At 39.6% G+C, this 25,236-nt stretch overlaps 3 protein-coding genes across 5 annotated transcripts in view; 1 reads left to right on the top strand and 2 right to left on the bottom strand.

Annotated features, from left to right (window-relative positions):
- Positions 1-12,629, bottom strand: part of LOC106164149 (uncharacterized) — a 19,546-nt gene extending 6,917 nt beyond the window's left edge. The window contains exons 1-9 of the mRNA XM_087018083.1: positions 12,231-12,629; positions 11,962-12,103; positions 11,098-11,266; positions 9,770-10,660; positions 8,837-9,099; positions 7,104-7,592; positions 6,261-6,556; positions 5,653-5,791; positions 5,064-5,232 (exon numbers count right to left, since the gene is read on the bottom strand). Of these exons, the coding sequence (XP_086874209.1) occupies positions 5,064-5,232; positions 5,653-5,791; positions 6,261-6,556; positions 7,104-7,592; positions 8,837-9,099; positions 9,770-10,660; positions 11,098-11,266; positions 11,962-12,103; positions 12,231-12,515 (2,843 nt within the window). The 5' untranslated portion in view covers positions 12,516-12,629. The remainder of the gene's footprint in view (positions 1-5,063; positions 5,233-5,652; positions 5,792-6,260; positions 6,557-7,103; positions 7,593-8,836; positions 9,100-9,769; positions 10,661-11,097; positions 11,267-11,961; positions 12,104-12,230) is intronic.
- A 3,252-nt stretch (positions 12,630-15,881) lies between these two features.
- On the top strand, positions 15,882-20,081 carry LOC106164151 (galactosylceramide sulfotransferase). The gene is made up of 2 exons (XM_013541956.3): positions 15,882-16,108; positions 17,256-20,081. Exons 1-2 carry the CDS (start codon positions 15,978-15,980, stop codon positions 18,403-18,405), a joined length of 1,281 nt encoding a protein of 426 aa, XP_013397410.1. The 5' UTR covers positions 15,882-15,977; the 3' UTR covers positions 18,406-20,081.
- LOC106164147 (liver carboxylesterase 1) lies at positions 18,699-25,229 on the bottom strand. 3 transcript variants are annotated; one of them, XM_087017005.1, is made up of 6 exons: positions 24,695-25,229; positions 23,817-24,045; positions 22,127-22,277; positions 21,590-21,758; positions 20,346-21,245; positions 18,699-20,197 (listed from the first exon to the last, which is right to left on the bottom strand). In XM_087017005.1, exons 2-6 carry the CDS (start codon positions 23,982-23,984, stop codon positions 19,885-19,887), a joined length of 1,701 nt encoding a protein of 566 aa, XP_086873131.1. In that variant the 5' UTR covers positions 23,985-24,045; positions 24,695-25,229; the 3' UTR covers positions 18,699-19,884. The 3 variants fall into 3 exon arrangements, with proteins under 3 accessions (XP_086873131.1, XP_013397403.2, XP_086873130.1); XM_013541949.3 differs by lacking the exon at positions 23,817-24,045; XM_087017004.1 differs by having other exon boundaries at positions 23,817-25,229.
- Positions 25,230-25,236: the final 7 nt, after the last annotated feature.

A 25,236-nucleotide genomic window follows, 5' to 3' on the forward strand; every position in this document is an offset into this window, starting at 1 on the left:
CTGGTATTTGGTTGGTTTTTGTGGCAAAAAAATTGACTTTGTATGCATCTTTAATTCCTCTGACATCGAAAATCCAGTCATCATCATTTTAATAAATGGAGCAACTCTGATCCTTGTAACGGACAGATTATATATCAGTTGAGACCCAACCTTTCTGGTTAATCATTATGCTTATATAGAACAAATGAATTTAAATCTACGCCAAAGATACACACAGGGATTAGTGCGATATGAGTTTTATTTGAACGCCAGTGATCGGACAAACTTGATTTGCCTATTTAACCGTTACACACATAGGAATGCACAACGAGGTTAAAGTAATTAAATAATTTTACCTGCATATACTTGTTACGTTAAATATGTATTTAGTATTCCTGATGGATTTATAAAAGTCTGAATAGTATAGGTTTACGAGAGAAAGAAAGAAGTCCCTTTGTCCCAATTAAAACATTTTTATTGCAGGACTTTGTTCGTGCCTCACCGCTCATGTTGTCCCTCCCCTTCATATATATTAAGGGGCGCGTTTATGTTACATGACCCTTAACAATCTTAGTTGTAATAACTCGTTCTGGTGAAAATGAGAGAGAGAGAGAGAGAGAGAGAACCAGCATTCAGTCAGAACTAGTTGTGAAAATAAGGGCATACGAGATCAGGCTCCGAATCTCAGATGTTTGCTTAGAACCTCTGGTCAGTGGACTGCATTTTAATCTGAATAAATTGCGTGCGTGCAAGTAACACTATCCTATTTAGGCGTGACGTCTCAACATTGCTAGCTTAAAACCGTTAGAAGAAGCATTCTTTATGTTGCCTTCAAACAGTCTTTTTTTATATTTCATTCGTACCTGGTAAAAATCTGGCACCCAAGTCTGCATACAAGACGGGCCATGTTTCGTGGCATTTTTAATACCTGTCCAGTTACCTGCCGGCTGAGGTTTCATGAAGCGCAAAGCCCCCAGAGGCGGTTTGGCAAACGGAATCCCCATGAACCTATTAAGCGTTTTCCCCTGAACCGACTCCTTGATTCCTTCGAGTTTACCGTTTGTAATGGTGACAAGTGTTTGTGAATTGACACCAGAAACAAACAGCATACTGGTAAATAACATTAAAGTTTCTATGATATGTTCTAGCTTCCACGCCTCCATTTTGTCTTTCTTACGTACGCCCTAGTAGTACGGATATCGTCAAGATTAGCACATGCCCTTATCTGTATGTATAACAATTAACTGCTGACTTGTTATTATCAAGGTAAATAATTGTATGAAGTCAACGTCCAACAATTAGATAATACCAAACGCAACTTTCAATGACTTAAGAGCAGTGGGGTAATGTTGAACAAGTTTATTACCTATGTGTTTTAAATAACCAATAAATTATAATTTGTCAATACCTGTACAAAAAATGAATTGATATTTAAAAGCCAATATTACGTCTGCTTACATTCAGACTCATCCGGGAAATTAGGGCAGTGATAGGTATTGCAACCTTTCACCCCTCAGGTATGCCGGTTAGTCCGGTGCCCCCCTCCTATGTTCGCCGCACCAAGGAGAGGAGCGAGCTGGCGACGTAGCTTATGCATTTATATCAGGGCCGTGGCCGGGGGGGGGGGGGGGGGGGGGGGGTGAGGGGGGGGGGGGGAAGGGGGTGTTCGAAACAACCCCCCCTTTTTGCCGGGAAAGGTCCCCTCTGGGTAAAATCTTATCTAGTTACACGAAGGTTTCATGGTAAAAGGTCCACTTTTTCAGGAAAGAACCCCCTTTTGAAATTGCTGGCTACGGCACTGTAGGGTAGACCGGGGCTAAACGCCCCCCTTAAGCAAGAAACATCACAATTTTCCCTGCTGAAGGTATAGACCGTTCAAAGTGGGTGTTAACTATGAAGGGCTGACTAGACTACAAACTGATACTAACACTTTTGGAAACAGACAAAAGAAAAACCTTATAGGTAAAAAATAGGTAAATTATAAAATCGGCCTTTTTGCCCCATGGCTGGGGCATTACGCCTCGCACCACGGGGCTAAACGCCCACCGTGGGCGTCTTGCCCCAAACTATAGGCGTTATGCCCCGCCTTTGTACAAAGCAAAATAAAATCGAATTATATTTCTACGACACAACTTAGTAAGCCTTTAAAAGCAACATATAATATTTTGGGGTACTGAGATAATAAAAATACCCATCAAATTTATTCAGAATGAGCTGTAATTCTACTCTTTACGACAGGGCACTGTGATACTTCCAAAATTAAGTTCCTAGTACAGCCACTTGCTTTGGCTTTTCCCCATATAAGTGTTATAACTGATGATATACAGTAAAAAAACATGCATGAAAGAACACTTCCGCATCTTTTTAGAATTATTTTTTATTTAAAAACGAAAGGGGGCAAAACGCCCACTATAGGCGTTTTGCCCCATATCAGCATGGGCGTTTTGCCCCAAAGTGAGATTTTGTATATTTTTTCAAAATTCGGCGGGAAAAGTTTTATACAATCTGACTTCATCGAAACTTGTATGAAGGTCTGATACCATCCTATCTGTCACCAACAAAGTTTTTTGAATTCGTGCATTTGGTAGGTGGTGTCACTGATGTTAAGGAAAAGGCTAAATAACAGTAAACAAGGCAAAAATGAACACATTATCATAAAATGCTTATTTTTTAGTTTGTGGTCATCTCCGTCATGGAGGATAAGTCTGCTGGAAATCGGAAGTGGACAAAACATCACGAGACGCGTATTTATACGTAATACCTGAAAAAAAGCGGGTGGGCGTTTGACCCCAACTGGGCGTTTAGCCCCGGTCTACCCTACCTGTATATCATATATACACTGTAACTACATAATAGTATCACAATAATACACAATAGTGCATTATTTAAACTTAAAAGTTACATGTACCTGATTATTGAAATCCAACTTTCAAAAATCTAAATTCAAACTTATAACCCATCGTGAGTGAAAAACAGAATCAACAGATGATTTTTGGCGATGTAGGCTACATTTCTTCAGAATTTGCAAAGTCTAGTAATACATGTTTATATTCAAAATAAACGCTTTAGAAAAATTAATGTCAGTGTTATAACGACTACCGATGAAGCAGAACAGTAAATGTGTCCACTGGTTGTGGTGGGGGATGGTGTTGTACCACGTGACAGTATCTGCGGGATAGTCTTCAGCCAGAGTTTCATGCGCTTTGGAATCACGTCTGTTTTGCTAGCTATAGTGTCTCCAAGGTCAAGGTAGTGCTTTCCTGTTGCCGTGTACTGCTCCCAAGCAGTCGGTACATGAACCGGTTTGTTGGGGTTCCTGCAAATAACACAATTTTAGGCTGATCTTGATGATGATTATTGATCCTTATTTTATTGAAGTGCTGTTGACGGTTACTTGGACATAATAACGTTATTATTTTCAAGACGGCTACGACTTGTTCACAACTGAACGCTGCCGATGACTTTTTAAAATTAAATATAGATCCAAATGAGCCATTCTCTAAATATCATCATTTGTTGTACAATCAGAAGTTCAAGTTCAAGAAAGAACAAACTTTAAAACAGGGCGTTACCATCGATTCCAATTTTAATTCGTATATGTGCAAAAGCAGTTTTATACTTATCTGTGCATATCACAATATTTTGCATAATAAAACGCGAAGTGATAATTTTGATATTTGTTTTAACATCTTAACTGTGTTAAGCTTTAGTAAAATGAATTATGTAAAAAAAACTCATATCTGCTAATGACAAAACAATATCTATGGTTTCATCAATACTGACCAATCGCACAATTATTTTTTCTTTCAAATATGTATTAGGTGAACACAAGTTGTAACGTATCTGTTTAACATCATCACTCACCCGCTTTTTGCGAAGTTTGTCCAGTAATTCACCAGGTTTGTACAAAATTCCCTCTCCGCCTCTGTTAGCGTTATATTTATCAGTCCCGATAAATCCAGCTGACCATGTAACATGAAGGCCACGTCATCGGCATGGTTTGCACCTTGAAACCAAGCCGGCATAGGTATTAAGTGCCCAAATGAAGGTTCCTTGGTAAAGTAGTACAAATAAGAAGACCCAGTGCCATTGCTGGACGAGAGATGATGTGAAAGAAATTTAACGGTAGAAACCGCAAACGCTGTATCGGTTTGGAGATTGACAAAGCCACGTGCATTTGCACCTAGGTCCTCCGATGCCGAAGAAAAATAGACCCGTTGTATTGCTTGTGCGACTTCCGACTCAAAGTAGGTAGAAATTGTTTTAGCGATGTTTGGAATCAGTTCATCACGCAGCAAATGCGGTTCGATTCCCTGCGAATAATTGAAAGCCATTCCCAGTAGCATGCCTCCACCGTCCGAGTTCAAAAATCCACCCATGTAGTCTAAGGAGCGGAAATGCCTCACCAGCTCTGAGTCAGGGTTTTGAAGAGACTCTGTCACAGGTTGACGGAACATGTCACCGTCCACAACCGGTGCAAACGTTAGCCCAGTGGAATACGCAGGCACTTGTAAACTAGCATTTAGAAGGCGAGCTTTATCCACGCCCCGCAGACAGGCGACTAGTTTTGCTGTGTCTGACTTCGAAGAATTACAGCCTAATATGTTGGCCATTTTGGTGGCTATATCAGCTGATCCGTCCACGAACGCCCAGTCGCTGACAGCTGTGCCACTCATGGAAATAAAGCGATGGAAGAGACCCCTAGCGGCTAAGGTCGTTGCTAGTTGTGAAACACTACCGCCACCTGCCGATTCACCAAAGATGGTCACTCTAGGAATTAATTCATCATGTAAAGATTGATAGGTTTGACTTATATTAACAGCATAAGATTAAATTATCGTTTTTAAATGTATAACAACAGTTTTTAAGTTGTTAAGGATTTTGAAAAGGACGTCTACTTTCCGTATCAATAAATACTTGAACACTGATGGAAAATAGTTCGTGTGACTACTTTCTACTTCCACAAATGAATTTACTCATATAAGTATATATGTACATATCTCTCCTGGTTCATTCGTTACCGGCAAAGTAAAAATATATACTCTCGGACCAAAAATGTCTTCAACAAATACTTCCATACTCACCTTTTAGGGTCTCCGCCAAAGTTTTCTATGTTGTCTCTCACCCATTTCAGTCCCTCTATTTGATCCCAGAGTCCAGCGTTACCAGGAGCGTTAACGTCACCAGTGGTCAAGAATCCAAATGGACCCAAGCGGTAGTTGACTGTCACTACGATAACGTCACCTTGCAAGGCTAAATGTAATTAAATAAATTAACACTACCTTGTTAACTGTTTTTGGAGCGAAAACTTAAAAGTTGCAACATAAAAGGTAATAATAAACAGTAGTCTTTTTTCTAATACAGCACTAATACCCGGTACACAGCATTTATTTCCTTATTTAAATATTGAGAATGCCCCAAAAAGCCCAGGCTTCTTTCACGATAAAAATTCAATAAAAAAATCTCGAGGGCGATAGTAAGATACCTAGAGTCAGTCAAAATGGTTACTATCCCAACAAACCATTTATTATTGTTACTTTTGTCAGATACATTTATCTTGGCCACTAACATACAATTTGTACGCCAATAAAAATTCAACCTCCTTCGATACCAGAGGCAATAACGACTGAAATGTGATATTTATATGCACCGTCCATTAAGTGCAAAACTCACCGAATGTGTCAAAGATGAGTATATCCGTCTCTCCGGTGTTATAACCCCCTCCATGTATATAGACCATTACTGCCTTACTGTTGTTGATGTGAATGTCCCCTGGCACGAACAAGTTCAAGGTCAAGCAGTCTTCCGAGATCTGCGGATAGAAATCTTGATATAAATAATAACGGTGGATTAACGTTTATTATGGACATATTCGGTCTGGATTGTCTGAAAGAAATAAAATTACTGTTATGCGACTTTCTATTTTATTTCATCATATACTGTATATATTTACATATAAATAGAGCAAAATAACGCAAAATTATGAATTGTCCTACTAGTACCAGTATTATTCACAGCGTTTTAAAGGGATGCATAAAAACTGAACGTACATAAAATTACATGAATAGTACTTATTTTATACACGGCGCAGGCCAAATCTAGAGAACGGCTCACTTCCGTAGAATATGCGTAGTATCAGTGACCTTAAACAGTGAGAACAGTGAACTCAGTGAGAGGGCGATTAAGGTGAAGCTGCATTTGGTTAAATCATACGCACTATAACAAGTGGCTTGTGCTACCCGGCATATAACATTTTTCTCTCTCTCTCTCTCTCTGCATACCTTTTTCGGAAGTGGAAATTCTGGTGTCACAAGCTGCATACAAGAGTCCCCAAACACCGTAGTATTCTTAACACCAGTCCAGTTTTCCACAGGCTGGGGTTTCTTAAACCGAAGATCCCCAAGGGGCGGTTTGGCGTACGGAACCCCTAAAAACCTGTTCAGCGTCTTCCCCTGTATTGTCAGTGCATGCCCCAGGATTAGCCCGTTTCTTGTTGAGATCTGAGCCTGGCAATTCACCCAAGCTCCCACGACTGCACAGATTATGAAAAAGACCGCCGACATGTTGTACGGGTGTTAACTGGTAAACATTTAACTACGCCAACATAAACGTTATCTTCTCCCTGAGGTAAGTTAATCGCGAATGTCCAAAACAAGTAGATTATATGTAGGTCACGTTATAGATGCGACATGCTTTTTACAGCTAAGAGATTTCGATATGTGGTGCAATCAAAACTTAATCTAATGTAAGCATCATGTAGGTGGTTCGCATTATACACTCTTGCCCAAAATGGTTGGTACACGGAAATTTTGGGATGCATATCGCCCTGTTTCTTTCATTATTATTGATATTACCAAATTAATACCGTTTATATTGTTAAATAGGTGAAGCTGGAGGGTTGGTTAAGTCAAGGAGAAACAACCAATGCAAATGTGAAAAAAACGTGAATTTATTTAGTTTTTTTTCTCAAGCCCCCATAAAGAGTACTTTTTTTTACATAACACTACCAAGTGAAAAATTAAACATAAATTTATACTGTGATGGACAATTAATATGAAATTAGGGGAAATTGTCAAGAAACATCTTCAGAGTTCATTATTAATCTCAATAGCGGGTATGCCCACCCCGAGCTTGGATAATGGCCGCCAAACGGCGTGGCATACTGTGAACTAGAGTCACAACTCTTTGGAGAGGAATTCTGGTCCATTCATATTGAAGGGCATCTCGCAGTTCATCTATATTTGCAGGGGGAGGGTTTCTCCTCTGAATAGCACGACCAAGTTCGTCCCACATGTGCTCAATTGGGTTTGCATCTGGGCTTCTTGCTGGCTGTGGCATCAGCTGAATGTTGTTTTGTCGGATAAAGTCTGCAATTAAGCGGGCTGTGTGTTGAGTTGCATTGTCATGTTGCAATCTAAAATTGTCTCTGTATATCCCTCTTGCGAACGGCTCCAGGTTCTGCTGGAGAATGTCTCTATAACTGGCAGCGTTAAGGTTTTCACCCAGAGGAAGCAATGGGCAAATGCCGTTGCTGCAAATGGCACCCAAAACATGTACAGAACCACCTCCTCCAGCTATGAGAGTGCGTAGGCTCCCTGGGGGGAGGCTGTTAACTGAAAATATCCAGGAAACAATAGCTGGAGGAGGTGGTTCTGTACATGTTTTGGGTGCCATTTGCAGCAATGGCATTTGCCCATTGGTTTTTCTGGATGAAAACCTTAACACTGCCAGTTATAGAGACATTCTCCAGCAGAACCTGGAGCCGTTCGCAAGAGGGATATACAGAGACAATTTTAGATTGCAACATGACAATGCAACTCAACACACAGCCCGCTTAATTGCAGACTTTATCCGACAAAACAACATTCAGCTGATGCCACAACCAGCAAGAAGCCCAGATGCAAACCCAATTGAGCACATGTGGGACGAACTTGGTCGTGCTATTCAGAGGAGAAACCCTCCCCCTGCAAATCTAGATGAACTGCGAAATGCCCTTCAAGATGAATGGACCAGAATTCCTCTCCAAAGAGTTGTGACTCTAGTTCACAGTATGCCACGCCGTTTGGCGGCCATTATCCAAGCTCGGGGTGGGCATACCCGCTATTGAGATTAATAATGAACTCTGAAGATGTTTCTTGACAATTTCCCCTAATTTCATATTAATTGTCCATCACAGTATAAATTTATGTTTAATTTTTCACTTGATAGTGTTATGTAAAAAAAGTACTCTTTTTGGGGGCATGAGAAAAAAAAAACTAAATAAATTAACGTTTCTTTCACATTTGCATTGGTTGTTTCTCCTTGACTTAACCAACCCTCCAGCTTCACCTATTTAACAATATAAACGGTATTAATTTGGTAATATCAATAATAATGAAAGAATCAGGGCGATATGCTTCCCAAAATTTCCGTGTACCAACCATTTTGGGCAAGAGTGTATATGTGTGTGCTCATCAAACGCAATCAGCAGAAATCATTGCAAAGTAGAAGCTGTATTTCGTTTTCGCAATGATTCAGGTAATTGCGTATTATATATACAGCGAGCATGATATATGATTGTGATATTCAAGCACAAGGTCATCAAACTATGTTATTTTTATTGTCCACACATAATGAATTAGGGAATTTTAATTGTTCACTTGAAATGAGGACTATATTGTATATCTTATGAAATAAATTCTTCACGTTTTGGAATACACGAATCCAATGTCATATAAAAAGTAGGTACATGTATATACTGTATGCCACTTGTGTTTATATAAACTATGAAGTTACAAATATTAAAAAGGGTCCATGGTACTTTCATATCATTATCTTTTCATTTCATAACTTTCCAAAATTTGCTGGGAGCTTTTTCAAACTATACGTAGCAAGGTTAATGCTAGCGTGATGAAGACAGCGAGGGGAATCAACACGGTCCCAATGCGCCCACTGGCACAGGAAGGCGACGGTGTCGTACCACGTGACAATATCTGCGGGATAGTCTTCAACCAGAGTTCCATGCGCTTTGGATTCAAGTTCATTTTGCTGACGATGTCGTCTCCGAATTCAATGTAGTGTTTGTCAGATTTTGTGTACTGCTTCCATTCAACAGTTAACGGTATTGGTCGGTTGGGGTCCCTAGGGTGAAGAGGAAGGCTCTTGAGTACAACCAAAAATTAGACAGTATGGAAATATTTAGATAAAAACTGCCTGTGGAATGATTAATTCAACAATCCACACGCAATACGTTTCAAAATAGTTTCAAACTGGCTCTGTGTTAGTTCGTGAATTATTATTAAACAAGAAGATATGGGTATTAAAGGGATAATAACTCTTCGTATGAGATCTATATTTCACAATAAAAACATTGTGAATAACTCATAGAAATATAATATATTCTGTTTTACCACAAAAATGGCAGTTATAGCTTTTTTTCTGATATCTGAGCTTGTCTTTAGACCACGTGACCTCCATTGATGGCTATACTCTGTTAAAATCTCTTAAGAGATTTTAACAAAAAACCAAACTTTTTAGAAAAAAAAACAGGGACTAACTTTGAATGTAAAAATGGATTCATTAACCATTGATAAGTAGGGGAAAATTGTTGTTTACTCCAGGAAAATTCATTTTTTGGCCGAAACGAAGAGTTATTATCCCTTTAAACATTTACATACAGCATAACTTTACCTTGTTTCTCTTAAAAAACATTTACATTGGTTTGAGTATTAAAGATTTTTACAGAACATAACAATACCTTGTTTCTCTTAAAACGTGTGGCACCAAGTGACACGTGTATGAAACAACTTACCCAGTCTTGGCAAAGTTCGTCCAGTATGTCACCATTTTGTCACATAAATCCTTCTCATATTCTGTAAATGTTATGTTAATTGACCTTGATAACTCCCCATGGAGCAAGAAGGCCATCTCTTCCGCATGATTTGGTCCACGAAACCAGGTTGGCATTGGATATAAGTGCCCAAACGATGGTTCCTTTGTAAAATAGTACAAATACGATGACCCAGCAGTGTTCAACGCCAGATGGTAAGAAAGTAACTCGATAGTGGGAACTCCACCCGCTAAATCGGTATTGAGATCCACGTAGCCACGTGCCGTGGCACCCCAATCCCCGGATGCTGATGCAAAATAGGTTTTCTGTATGTTTTGGGCAATCTCTGCCTGATGGTGAGGAGAAATCGACTTGGCTACGTCGGGAATCAACACGTCCCGCATGAAATCAGGATCGATTCCTTGGGAATAATTGAAAGAGAAGAATGGGAACAGTCCTCCACCGTCCGAGTTTAAAAAACCACCCATATAGTCAAGGGACCGAAAGTGACGTGCTACTTCAGAGTTAGTGTCCTGCAGCATTTTGGCGACAGGCCGAGGAAACATGTCGCCGTCCACGACAGGACGAAACCCAGAGGTATTAGCAGCCGCCTGCAAACTAGCTTTCAGTAGGAGTGCTTTATCTACTCTTTGAAGGCAAGCTACAAGTTTAGGGGTATCTGAAGCCGAGGCATTACAGTTTAGAATGTCACCCATTTTGGTAGTTATGCCTTCAAGCCCGTTCCCAAAGGCCCAATCGCCGAGAGCAGTGCCACTCATGGAAATGAATCGATGGAAAAGACCCTTGGCAGCCAATGTTACTGAAAGCTGAGTGACGCAACCTGCACCTCCTGAAACGCCGAAGATGGTTACCCTAGAAATGAATGTAATCGAATGTAAAACCCAGCAAAATGTACGTCACTGATTTAAATGATTATATGTAAAATAACTGGTGTGTATGGATGAAGAGGTTTTTTTAGATTGATCAAATCCGTACGTGTTTTATGCGTGCTGGTATTTTAGTACTTTTGTGTTTTAAGTGAAACCGTTCCAACGACATCTTCAAGAGTCAAGCTGTAATTTTAAAACAATTATCAACATACCATCAACAGAACTAAAGATTTAGTGAAACACTTTGTATAGAAACGTTCACCGTGTGACTTACAGTTGTTCTTACTTGTAATAAAAATACCACTCCACAGGACCTATTGGTACTTAAGGTTAGCTATATTTATTTATCATAAAAACGTTTTCATATTTCGAAAAGAGCAGCTGTATTTGTGGGTAAAACTATTGGTATTTTCTGCTTACCTGTTAGGGTCTCCGCCAAAGTGTTTGATGTTATCTCTCACCCATTTCAGTCCCTCTATTTGATCCCAGAGTCCAGCGTTACCAGGAACGTTGACGTCACCAGTGGTCAGGAATCCAAACGGACCCACGCGGTAGTTGACTGATACTACGATGACGTCACCCTGAACAGCTAGAATTAATTAAGTCGATTCACGTTGCGTTAATGCACTTACACCCCATTTCCATAGATTAGATCGACCTACTTTAGATCGACCTAACTCCCTGGGGGTTCACGCTAAATAGCTGTCAGCCGGGCGGACACGAAAGTTAATTACCCTCTTACAGCTTGTAGTAGGCGAGACGGACATTTAAGTCGGATTATCTGAAAGTAATCTAGTGAGACTCCCCGCGGGGATAGATCGATCTAAAATCTGTGGGAATAGAGTCTTAGACAAACGGATTGAATAGCCATGTTTAAATTGAACGTCATAATTGTCATTGTAATTTATTTCACCTAAATTAAGAATCCCGACACTCTATTGTTGTCAGTGTGATACCCCCGGCAGGCATGGCTTTCTCCCCCCCCCCCCCCCCCCAAAAAAAAAAAAAAAAAAAGTCTTCGTCGCCTCCCTGGGCCATCACTGTCAAATATAATTACGTGGAACTACACGTAGGTAAAGAATGCCGCCGTTCTTAAAGGTTTTTTATGTTGAATGCTTAACATAAATCTAGGATCTAACATCATGTAGCTCCAGATAAGGACTGCACGGTTGTGTTCGGGTATAGAATAGAAAACATAACATAGAAAAACGCCAATATTCAACAGGTAATTTAAGTATGATATTTTATATGCGGCACCTATCAATCCTACATTGCCCTACTCACAGAATTTGGTGAAGTTGGATTTCTTAGAGGCCCCGGCGTTGTAGCCGCCCCCGTATATCCAGACCATTACTGCCTTACTGTTGTTGGTGTAGATGTCTCCAGGCACGTACAAGTTCAAGGTCAGACAATCTTCTGACAGCTCCTATAAGAAAAAGGGTGCAGCGAACTGATAGCGAGGTCTCTCTCTCTCTCTCTCTCTCTCTCTCTCTCTCTCTATATATATATATATATATTATCTCTCTGCATGTCCTTATACAGTATATACTTACATTTTTGGGAAATGGAAATTCTGACGACACACGCTGCATGCAGGAATTGCCAAAGTCAGAAGCATTCAACACACCAGTCCACGGCTCTGCAGCCTGAGGCTTCTTAAATCGAAGGTTGCCCAGAGGAGGTTTGGCGAACGGCACTCCGAAAAACGTGCTGAGCGTTTTTCCCTCTATAGTGTGCATACGTCCTTGAATTACGCCATACTTGGTGGTAACTTGAACCTGGCAACTCACGATGTTCACCACCATGACTGCAAAGGTTGTAAGTAATGGCGACGCCATGATAGAATTTACTGGCCTAGATTCCAAATACCCCCTGCATGCTGCCTGCTGCGTGTTCTCTGATATGGAGTGTTTTATCGCTTGAAGTCAAGCAGAGCGACTGGAAAGACTCACTAAGAGTAACATATGCTTGTAGCGGTATCAGATATCAAAACACGAACTTAAGGTGGGAAGTATGGTAAAATGGTCTAAAATTCGTGTTTTTTTAGTTTTTCGTGTGTTTACATTAATTATAGAAGTATATATATTGATGCACCTAGAAAGATCTACATTATAGTTGTTAAATACAATCCGAGCTTTCGGCCCCTGGGCCTTCTTCGGGGATTATGAACAATAATTCATATAAAAATCATAAAAAATCATAAAAATTCATCATAAAAAAACTTCTGTTATTACCAAGATCTATACGGTGAATCAACATGAATCCTTTACATTAATCAAAAACGAATCTGAATGAGTTATAAACCTGGTGTTGGCGGGAACATTAAAACTAGCTGCGAGATATTCAACTTCCCCCTTGTTCATGTAGTAAATTGTAATAAATTGCCCAGATTGAATTTTTTGCCGCTGTTTTGATACGATACACTATTGCATGTGTACTCAATTTATTGTGAAAACACAATACATGTATAATATTAGTACACTGCTGCTCTCTCTATACATTACTATATACTATAGATAGCCATCCGTCTTTTATTGGTTGCTTGTCAGCTACATGTCTTAACTCAGATCCCCATAGATCTTCTATGAAAAGATTGTTCACCCGTCGAGTCGGCTGTTTTAGTTGAGATGATATGAGTATGTTCATCAACCGCCATCAGAACCATTACTAACAAAGTAAACAATAGAGGACTATCGAAAAGAACGATTGTGCCGGAAGTTGTGACGTCATTTACGTAGAGTGGTGTAGGAAGTGTAGCTGACTGGTCATTTTAGGCAGGAAGTGCACGGGAGCTGAGACGTGAGTGCGGAGAATAAGTGGTGAATAAGTGCTGTCGTAAGTCGAACTTCCCAAATCACTTGACGTCTTATTTTTGGTTTTCCCACTCTATATTAGATGATATGCCATGTGGGATGGATCGCATCGTTACGTGTTGTCGTGTCCGACCATAAGACCATAAAGATATTTTATGAGGTCAAATTATAATACATGTTGTCGTCCAAGAGTTCTTGAGTAACATTTCGGCTTCTTTGTACAATACCGATGTAAAGTAATTAACTGTACAATTTAAAGTAATCAATTTGTATCTACCGCGTCACTTATGCTTAGTACGTGGGATATAAGAAGAACGCTTGAGAGAGCTTTAAAGCACGGAAAAGACGGACGTGATTTCGGAAAGTTGGAGACCTCAGTTAGAACATATAATTACCCAGCGTCGACAAAAGAAAAAAAAATCTCACGTCCCACGCAAGTCCTTACGCAATTTCGAGTTCGCAGACAGCCCGTAAGCACGTACAGGGGATGTTGGACATGTCCAATAGATTCTACGAATATAGAAAGTCAGATTTTCCTCTACCTCGACGACATCCACGGCCTCCGCAACACCCAAAAAATCGCAGGGGACGTACGATCCTGAAATTCGTGCGTCCGGTTGTGACCGAGGCTTTACGTTAATCTGCAGCTGACAATAACCGTGGAATCTTGGATTGCATTATGCGCTGAGTAAAGTGAAACTTTGAGTAAAGTAAAGTAAATCTCTTTTACACATGAAATGAATATCTTAGACTTACATCAATTTAGTAAGCTTAGTTCAAGCGTGGGCCCAAAATAAGACATTGAGTTTTACTTTACTCAGCGCTTGCGGCCTTGCTGTTCCCAGGCTATATTCGTAGAATCTTTTGGACATGTCCAACATCCCCCGTACGTGCTTACTCGAAACTCGAAATCGCGTAAGAAGGACTTGCGTGGGACGTGAGATTCTGAGCAAAATTTGGACGCAAACAGCCCGTAAGAGCCCGTACGGCCGGTTGTGACCGAGGTTTAAGGTCGCACACAGAAAACCAAAGTCCACATGATGGCCAGTTGAGCGTTTTTTTTTTTTGTTTTTTTTTTTGTTCTTTTTTTTTTTTTTTTTTTTTGTCGACGCTGGGTAACTACATGTATATGTTCTAACTGAGGTCTCCAACTTTCCGAAATCACGTCCGTCTTTTGGTTGCATGGTATGGGCGTGCCGGATGTGTTCCATTCGTCCCGTCGGTATCTTGGCTGAAGAACATGCTGTCTTTTATTGTAGGTGACTCCTGATGACGCAACGGCAGATTTTTTTAGTAAAAACTGCAATATCGATTTCAAGCATAATTTCTGGCAGCTATCAAATGATCTAAACGTCAATGATATGCTGGGTGTAAGCACTACAAAATGATATCACAAAAGTATTTAAATGGCTTCCCTGTGATTTTATAATAACCTTACACTTGAAATTACTCCATATTACAATGGACTGTTTACTCTGTGGCGAAGTTGTCTTTATCTTTTGCTGTTACGCGAGGTAGTAAATACAACTCTTTTCATGAATATTCTTTCATGAACTATTTATTAACTACTTTCCAATTGGTCCCCGTGTCGCCTTCTTCTCATTTCTATCTCTACCTCATGCAATCTCTAACGGCCTTCTCCCGTTTACATTACACGTCATTGTATAAGTATCATAAGAGCATGTCAATCAACTCTGTTCCTCTACAAAACACTCCCTGTTCCTTATTCACTCAATCATGGCTGTCAGTTACCAACAATACAACTCTAAAAGACAATATCTAACAAACTAACAACTGCCTCGACAATTTATGACAGCTATTTAAAGTCCGCATATAAAAAAGTAGGGTAATTTCCGTAGCGAACGGTTGGTTTGATGGGAAGATCTCGACACCGAGTAACTTATTTTGTCAAACTTGAAAGGTGAAGAAAGTTGATGGACAGAGTACACCCAATGCAGTCAACAAAGTAAGGAATTTCTTAGCTGACCGTTTATCTTATATTTGTCCGATATTTAGATTGATGAATTCAAGCAACGTTACATGTTTTAAATTAATATTTACATTGTTCTTCTATATCCTCTTCAAAACAGTGAAAATTTGGGTTTACGTTTACGTTGTCGGTTAATTAGACCTTTTCATGTCGAAAGAGTTATTAAATTTATATGTAGATAGTGTGAACAAGGTATTACAGTTATTATCTTTCTCTGACATTGGTTAACAGTTATGTACTACCCGGATACTTGCATCAAGCCATACATATTTGCGTATATTAATATTTAATTAAGCCATTGGACTAATTAAGGTACGTCAACTATTTCATTTACTATGAAAGAGAAAGATAATAACTGTAACAGCTTGATCACACTATCTATATATAAATTTAATAACTCTTTCGACATGAAAAAGTCTAATTAACCGACATCGTAAACGTAAACCCAAATTTTCACTGTTTTGAAGAGGATTTAGAAGCACAATACACATCTCAAAATGGAACTGAAGATCGACTTAACCAAGCCTCCTGGAAGAGTTAAGTTGTGGGTGACATTCTTTTCGTTAATTCTGTGTGCTGTATTTGTACTGAATGTTATTGCATACCTGCTGCCGGCTTATGATGAGAGGTGAGTATTTAAGTTTTTTTCAAAGGTAAACAAGCCTGAAATGCCATTTAAAAGTAGCTCAGTTCGTTTTATAATTTGCAACTGGTCTTTATTATGAATCTTTTCGTTCCTATATAGATCAATCTTGTCTGAGATCCGTTTAGCAAAAAAAAAAAAAAAAAGGGGGATGGGGGTAAATCCACGTTTTTGGTTTTTTTTCATGTAAATATTAATTAAAAATATGTAACGTTGCTTGAATTCATCAATCTGAATATCGGACAAATATAAGATAAACGGTCAGCTAAGAAATTCCTTACTTTGTTGACTGCATTGGGTGTTACTCTGTCCATCAACTTTCTACACCTTTCAAGTTTGACAAAATAAGTTACTCGGTGTCGAGATCTCCCCATCAAACCAACCGTTCGCTACGGAAATTACCCTACTTTTATATGCGGATTATAAATAGCTGTCATAAATTGTCGAGGCAGTTGTTAGTTTGTCAGATATTGTCTTTAAGAGTTGTTTTGTTGGTAAATAACAGCCATGATTGAGTGAATAAGGAACAGGGTGTGTTTTGTAGAGGAACTGAGTTGATTTGCATGCTCTTATGATACTTATACAATGACGTGTAATGTAAACGGGAGAATGCCGCTAGAGATTGTATGAGGTAGAGATAGAAATGAAAAGAAGGTGACACGGGGACCAATTGGAAAGTAGTTAATAAATAGTTCATGAAAGAATAGTTCATGAAAAGAGTTGTATTTACAACCTCGCGTAACAGTAAAAGATAAAGACAACTTCGCCACAGAGTAAACAGTCCATTGTAATATGGAGTAATTTCAAGTGTAAGGTTATTATAAAATCACAGGGAAGCCATTTAAATAATTTTGTGATATCATTTTATAGTGCTTACACCCAGCATATCATTGACGTTTAGATCATTTGATAGCTGCCAGAAATTATGCTTGAAATCGATATTGCAGCTTTTACTACGTCATCAAGTAAACAAATGCAACCCGGGCATTTTTGGATGCGGCAACATTATCGCATAACATATCGTATTAACATTTCCGCATTATCTAAACAGATTAGGAAAAAACAGATCAGACGTTAAGACCGACTAGATAAAACACCGAAAAAATAATGTGTCATCTGAATTGAATTTTAGGTCCCCAATAGGTTATAAAGGAGTCACCTACAATAAAAGACAACGTGTTCTTCAGCCAAGATACCGACGGGACGAATGGAACACATCCGGCACGCCCATACCATGCAACCAAAAGAAACACATCCTCTTCATCAAAGTTCCTAAGTGCGGGAGCTCCACCCTTTCCAGTATTATCATAAGATTCGGGTTTCGGCACGGCTTAAAAACAGCGCTTCCTTTGGGAAATAAGTTCAGTCTGGTTTCCTTGTTGAGGAGTCTGGACAAGAACGGCCATCAAAGTGATAAGCACGATGTATTTGCCAGCCATGTAAGATACCAGGTTATCAAAGAACACGAACACCTTGTACCAAACGATGCCTTTCGTACGGCAATTATTAGAGAACCATTGAGCGCCTTTAAGTCTTTTTTCAACTATCGCCAGAAGGGAGCAGCCTTTGGACTCGGAGCGAAAAATCAACTGGAAACGTTCTTTTCGAACTCTGCGTTCTACGCATCCCCCGATTCAGCTCGATTTTGGAACCGAATGATACGTTACCTTGGATACAACATGCCGGACAACACCACCCAGAGCACTCCTCACGCAGTTGAGGAGGCCAGAACATATGTATACCATGTAGACCGAGAATTTGACTTTGTAGTAGTTTTGGAATATTTTGACGAATGTCTGATACTGCTTAAAAGAATGCTGTGCTGGGAAACGCACGACATGTTTTACACCCAACACAAAACTGGCTCTACTTATTCGAAGGATTATGATACCGCTATCAAAAAAGTCAGTGACCCCTTGGTAGATAGAAGATTCAGGGAACTGAATTATGCAGACTATATACTCTACGACTATTTTAAGTCAAAGGTGGAAAAAACAATCGCCAAACAAGATTCTGACTTCTTCAAAGAACTCCGCGATTTCAGGAGGGTGAATAGTAGAGTGACACAATTTTGTCAAAGTAGCACATCCCTTGAAGAATCATTGGAAATACCATCGTCAAAATGGAGCAGAGGGTTCACCATGAGAAAGACGTACTGTCGTCTGCTGAATTTTGGTGTAAACAAATACGATACATTTCTGAAAAATGAAAAATTCACACAGTACATTAACGTTGGAAAAAATAGCGAACCTAGGCAACCCAGGCGTGACAAGTCGTCATAGACCGCGCTTGACATGCGGCAACGTCTAGTCGCAAGACCTTTGAGGAATGTTAAATTATTGTGAAAAAAGTTGCAACCGAGGTTTGGTGTAAGTAGTGTAATTGAGAACGAACAATGTGGGTGGATTTTATCATACTTTCGTGATCGGTTCGGTCATGAAAAGGTCAAAGACCGCTGTAAACGTTGCATTAGCTTCATAAATGTGAAGTCTTGGGTAACATTACAAATATGCATGTGGCTGCCTGCCACTGAATACCTGTCTTGAGTTTTTTCAAGAAATAAGGTGAACCAGTATTTGGAGCACACTGTTTACTCCAACGACAGAAATGAAAGTTCATAATATTTGATAACAAATTGACGTTTATAATATAAACTAACAAAAATGACTCGGTTAGTTAAAGGTAATAAAGTTAAAACGGCTTTCCACTTATGATGTGGTCTTTGAAAGTTCGCTGCGACGACGGCAACGACAGACGCAGACAAAATGTCTGTCCATAAAATATATTTGTCTTGACTATAGGAAGTTCTGAGTTAATATTGTTGGTTACCAGCTGTTACTCATATATATTAAAATAACAAAACAAAACCCTGAAAAGTTGGTCTTAGATCTTTCAGCACTACTGGGGCTCTTCGGAGTTTTACAAAATAACCGTGAAGAGGCCCAGTAGGGCTTAAGGATCTAAGACCGAATTTTAGGTGTTTTTTGGTTTTTGTTTTGTTTTGTTTTGTTTTGTTTGTTTTGTTTTTGTTTAACTATATACTACACACAAAAAGGAATTAATTTTTTTTACAACTATATATATAACATTAACAGAGAGTGAAGTGATAGTCACTTAGGACACTAAGTAAAACAAGGATATTACTCATTGAACTCATTGGTTGTGGCTGCTTATAGATAATTTACACAAACTGCTAATACATTCTGACGTGTGATATACGGGTAATGAATCTTTGGGACCTCTTTTTGTTCTGTCCATAACGGTATCATTTCATACAATTATTTACTTTGAGGCAGGAATATTTTATACATAACTATCAGTCAGATTGCTTTGAGAACCAATGCAGAGAGTACTCTTTCAATGAACTATCTATTTTCTCTCCCTGCGTGACAACGGCAACATGCTAGTCCTTTTACACAAATAATTATAGTCCAAAACGTATATCCTTAGGAAATATAGAAATGACGGACGGTCCGCATAGGGTCTACCAGTATCTTTTCGCAATAAACGGCTTTTCTATATTATCAATCAGTCCAATTATTCAATAACAATAATTATGATCCAATCAAGAATCCGAATGCCTGTTGGTCAAGAATGCGCGTCGTGATAATCGTAATGTTTTTTTTTTCCTATTCAACTTCAGTTAAATTTTTGGCACTTAGAACATTTGTTTCGATGATTTTTTTGTTTTGCAATGTACATCCGATACATCTACCATTCTGTCGTAGGCCTGTCGTCTGCAGCACGTAAACAGTACATCGTTAAACAGCAGTCTCACCCTTAAATAGAGCAGAACACGTATGTACTGCAAAAAATACGAACAATCCAACAACAGTGTGACATGACGTCAGTGAAGAAGCTGCAGATGCATGAGGCGTGGTGGGTGACGTCATCGGTGTGTGAGGTGTAGTTCCACCAGTTGCTATGAGCTGCATAATCTGGAACCACAGGGACGTGCGCTTTGGTAGTAAATTGATCCTTGCTTCGACAGGGTTCCCTATATCGACGTATGATCCGTTGATGGACGTAAATGGAAGCCACCGGGCGGGTAATGATGCGGGCGTGTTTGGGTTTCTGAGACGAAAGGGAAAGGTTAATATTTAAAGATGAAAATTAAAAAAAAGAGAAAGAGAAGACAAGAGAAAAATTACCAACGTGCTATATATATATATTTATGACGTTTACAAACATGACGGTTTAAAAAGAACAACGCCAACCTTACCCCGTCTTGGCAAAATTGCTCCAGTATCTCATAATGGCCGTAGACACCAGTCTCTCTGGTGGGGTGAAAGTAACATTAAACCGTCCCGTTGCCCCTTCACCAAGCATATAAAGTAGTTCATCGGCGTGATTGGCACCGATAAACCAATCTGGCGTGTCACGAATGACGTGCGGAAATGAAGGTTGCATAGTTAGGTAATATAGATGGCTGGAACCACGTGTTCTTGCTGGCAGAGACGCGTGAGATGCTAGCAGTTGAACAGTTGGTACGCCAAAGGCAGTGTCCGTAAATATGTCCACTAAACTCATCGCGGTGGTGATGTTATCTGCACTGGCATTAAAGTACACATCAAGCAATTTCTCGGTGATAAAGTCTTTGAATTTCGAAGATAAGTCCTTGGCAAATTCTGGGATAAAATTGCCCCGTAATAATCCTGGCGAAATGCCTTCCGATATGTCAAATGGCAACAGACGTAGACTGATTCCGCCGTCAGAATTCAGGAAACCTGCCATGAAGTCCAATGAAAGGAAATGCTGCATAACATCCGAAGCAGGTTTTTGCAACATTTGTGTCACGGGTGACGTGAACATAACGCCATCTATCGTGGGTGTGAAGGCGTACGCCACCCCTTTGGGCAGGGAAACATTGCGGCTGGCGCTGATCAGTTTTTCAGCATCGACAGATTTCAGACATGCAAGCAGGGGCATTTTGCTGGTAGTCGTACAGCCAAGGAGACGACCCAAATCCTGGGCAATTGAGTAGGAACCTGCCACCCACGACCATTGTGCTGTAGCCACGCCGCTTTGACAAATGACGCGCTGGAAGAGACCCCGAGAGGCCGTGGTGAGCGAAAGTTGGGAAGCACTCGCGCCACCTGCTGATTCACCGAATATTGTTACCCTAGAGAGTATAATATAGTAGCACTGACTATTATGACTTTCAGACGACATTTTTTCGTGCGTTTCAATTATTCGTTGTGTAAAGATGTCGGTACTTTCAGCAAACCCGTCATTCAAGTGACAACTATATATGGAATAATTTGATTCAAATAACAAAAGCTCTCTATTTTGATTGGTTAAAAATACTCTAGGATATTTCTACATAAGTGAGACAAGCACCTTCGACCTCATGGAATATGGCTAAACGCAGGTCGATTTGACCCGAATTGCGACAGGAAACATGGGGTAATTATAAACTTGTAGAAACTTCGACAATATATGTGTGTATTATTGTGTGCCACTTACATGTTGGGATTTCCTCCAAAATTTCCTATGTTGTCTTGTATCCACATTAAGGCCTGTATCTGATCCCACAGTCCTGCATTACCAGGAACTGTGGCATCTTCAAAACTGAGGAACCCCAGAGCTCCGAGGCGGTAGTTGATTGAAACGACTATAACGTCACCTCGAGTGGCTGATAAAATTAAAAATCGTGAAGATTAACCGAAGACAATAATTATATTTCATATTTGGTAGCATTTAATATTATTCATGAAATGATAATTATATAATATAAAAATTTACATTGGGTATAGGAAACATTATAAAAATGATGGCTTGTGAATGGCAGGACAAAATCAAAAATAAAGTGAGATTTGCATTTAAAAGGTTTGCAAATTGACAAAGGTTGTTATCAAATTAAATTTTCACCCATAGGCATATTATCGCACTTAGGTCTCTATAAATAAATAAATAAATAAATAAATAAATAATGCTTTCTGTGCATGCCTGGTTTTATGTATAATCTTTTTATTCAGACGTAAATTGTATTATAAAACTAACCAAAGTTTCTGAAGTCATATTCCGTGGACGCCCCGGACCTGTATGCGCCACCGTGGATCCATACCATCACTGCTTTCGTCACATTGCTATGACCGCTGTCGATGACGTCACCTGGGACGTAGATATTTAAAGTGAGGCAATCTTCGGACATCTGAAAACGGAGCAAATTTTGTGTTTTTGTAAATAGATTCTAATGTTTCCTGGAGTAGATAAAACTGAAAAATATTACAAATTAAGTTATTTTTCAGTGCTGAGTACATGAAAGAGGCTTTTACAAACTCTGTACTTTTATGCCCCCCCTTTATTTGGTAAAGGAGGGGACAGAATGTGCCACATGATAAAGTTCAACCCTTTCCATCAACCTATAACTACAATGTTTGTATGTCACAATCGTAGGTCATATTTACAGATAAGATTGATGTATAGTTCAACTATTGGATCAGAAACCTCCCCAGCCGTCCTCCCAGCAAACACAGAACGTTAGTATACCTTACCGTCTTCATTTGTACAGATACATTGTGTATCTTTACATATAAAAAAAGCCACAATCTCTGTTTTATTGACGCTATATAATGCTCTCGATTGTTATTTTTTTCCATTGAGCAACCCCAGGTTTAACGTGTAAGGCTTCCTCTATGTATGTAGCCTTTCCTCCGGATAATATCGGATCACAGAACAGTCACACCGTACGTGCCAGACAATAAAGAGCAGATCTGCCTGTCGCTCGGTAGTGTAGTTTTTTGATAGTTCTTTAAATAATATATGACCCGCACATTTACGGATGACAAGTCAAATACAGTGTACCTGGCAAACGTGATTCCGATTAATTTTAAAAATACATAGACATGATTGAAAGAGACACAGGTAAAAATGACGCAAAATAAATACCAAGTTGTTTACATAACCATGTATCAAGTAGACTGAAGGAGGACAAACAGTTTAATAAAAGAATTGCCAATACGGGATTTCAAGTGAACCTCACGTTAGACAGCTAGCTAGGGTTGCAAATTGAAAAGAAAGGACCCTAATGTTATCCATAAGTCAGTCTGTCTGTCTGTCTGTCTGTCTATCATCTAAAATGTCAAAAACGGTGTTATTTCTTGTGCCGATTATTTTTAAAAACTTTGATTCAGGTGAACCATGCCATGAATCAATGTTGTTTTTCAACTCATGTACTTTGATTATCGTCACGCAGGCTATGTTTGTATGTACAGTGAGACGATGGAATAAAGTGACGATAACAACAGGGTCATAATATTATTCATCTAAACTTTGAACGTTCCCCGTAGAATCAGTTTTTCCTTGTACATAATCTTAACAATTAGATATAATGTGCGGATTTGTGCATGGCATATGATATAATGAATGTTTCAATAGCAAGGGATCTTTTCCCCCACCTTCCCATTCTTCCGAAATGTTTCTGGCCCAGATTCTCTTTGCACGTCGGCTTGTAATCAGATAAAACGGACATTCATGAAAGTGTAATTACTGATATCGAACAAAACTGAAAGTTGTATTTTCACCACGGTTGTTTTGAGACCTAAAGTATATACCAACCAACTTATACGTGACCAGTCAACCCGCCAGCACATACCACCACTCGTCTTAGATTGTCATACGGTTTCCCACCCTGCGGAGGGCGCTTGTTTGGAAACCCATCCCGGCTGGATATATTGCAATACCCACCTACCTTAGGCGACACTGGGGACGCCGACATACAGGTGTCTCCAAACTCGGTGGCATTCCTGACACCTGTCCAGTTTAGGGCGGGCAGTGGATTCTTAAACCGGAGCTCGCCTACGGGGGGCTTGGCATATGGAATACCCAGAAACAGGTGCACTGGTTTCCCGCCAATCATCTCCCTGATCCCACTCAAGGTACCATTCGTGGTGTTAACCAGCCCCTGGCTGCTAACTTGCCTGTATAGAAACGTTGTTAGAATACAAAACGTTAGGGTAAGGCTTGTTACGTGTCTGCCCTTCATTTCTATTGCCCGTACTGTGAAATCAGCAAGTCGTTTTGCGCGGGATGACAGTGAGTGATATAGACTTTGACATACCCTATCATAACGTATGTCAAAAGGTGAGTGCAGAGTTCAATAGATAAGATTTCTCCCTGCGGTGCGGTGTTAACAGTACAATCCCAGCTGCGATGAATTCAGTTATAATAAGGCCTTTTTTCAAATCAATTTAACAGCGATTTCAAAGATTTTAAAAACAATTCTAGGATGTAGGTACACGTAGGCACTTGAATTTGTTAAATTTTACCTATTCAATTTATGTGTATGCATGGAGATTAAAGTCATAACCCCTAAAAGCACAAGAGCGCTCAGTGAGCACCTTATAGGCGTATAGAGTGCTTTATTTTTCAGTACCTTTTCATTGAAAAAGAGTTGTAATTTTTTTCATTATATTACAATCCATTTCAAACAAGACTTGTTTTAATGGAATGTTATCAGAAACATGGTGGCAAAGACAGCGCAATTATCCTTATATATACATGTATTCTATCAACAATAAAACGCCATTCCACAAGAAAATGTTATGTTGGACTCTATCCCAGGCCTACCCAACTTCCAGACTCGGCACATAAGGATCCTGAATTAATCAAAACAAATTTTGTAGGACGACCGCGGGCTCATCCTGTCGGTGTTCTGACTGGTACTCCGAAATGCGATCTGACACACACCTTGAAAACGGGTAGTGTGGTCCGATATACTGGTTGATTCAGGATCCTTATGTGCCGAGTCTGGCAGTTGGGTAGGCCTGTATCCGCAGAAGGTCAGATAGCTTTTGGTTCCCAGCAGTGTCAATCAAGACGATGATTATCGTACAATTTGCACCATGGACTGGCCTCACAACAGGACTTGATATCGGACGTTGGTCTTAACTGGAAACTCACTCTTTTCAGCCCATTTTGACCACGAACTGTGTCAATTGTTGTTTACTCAAATGGAATATTGCGCCTGTCCTACATGTGTGTATAGCAAACAAAGACATGGGCTGATATCGCAGATCAAGAGTTACATAATTTTTACAGGACTACCGAAGAAGACAAAATTTTCAAATCTAAAAGTTAAGAGCAACTTTTAGTCTTTTGTTCTTTTGTTT

Source organism: Lingula anatina, chromosome 7, assembly GCF_051362555.1.
Source record: "Lingula anatina isolate TDL-2025a chromosome 7, LinAna3.0, whole genome shotgun sequence".
Taxonomy (NCBI): domain Eukaryota; kingdom Metazoa; phylum Brachiopoda; class Lingulata; order Lingulida; family Lingulidae; genus Lingula; species Lingula anatina.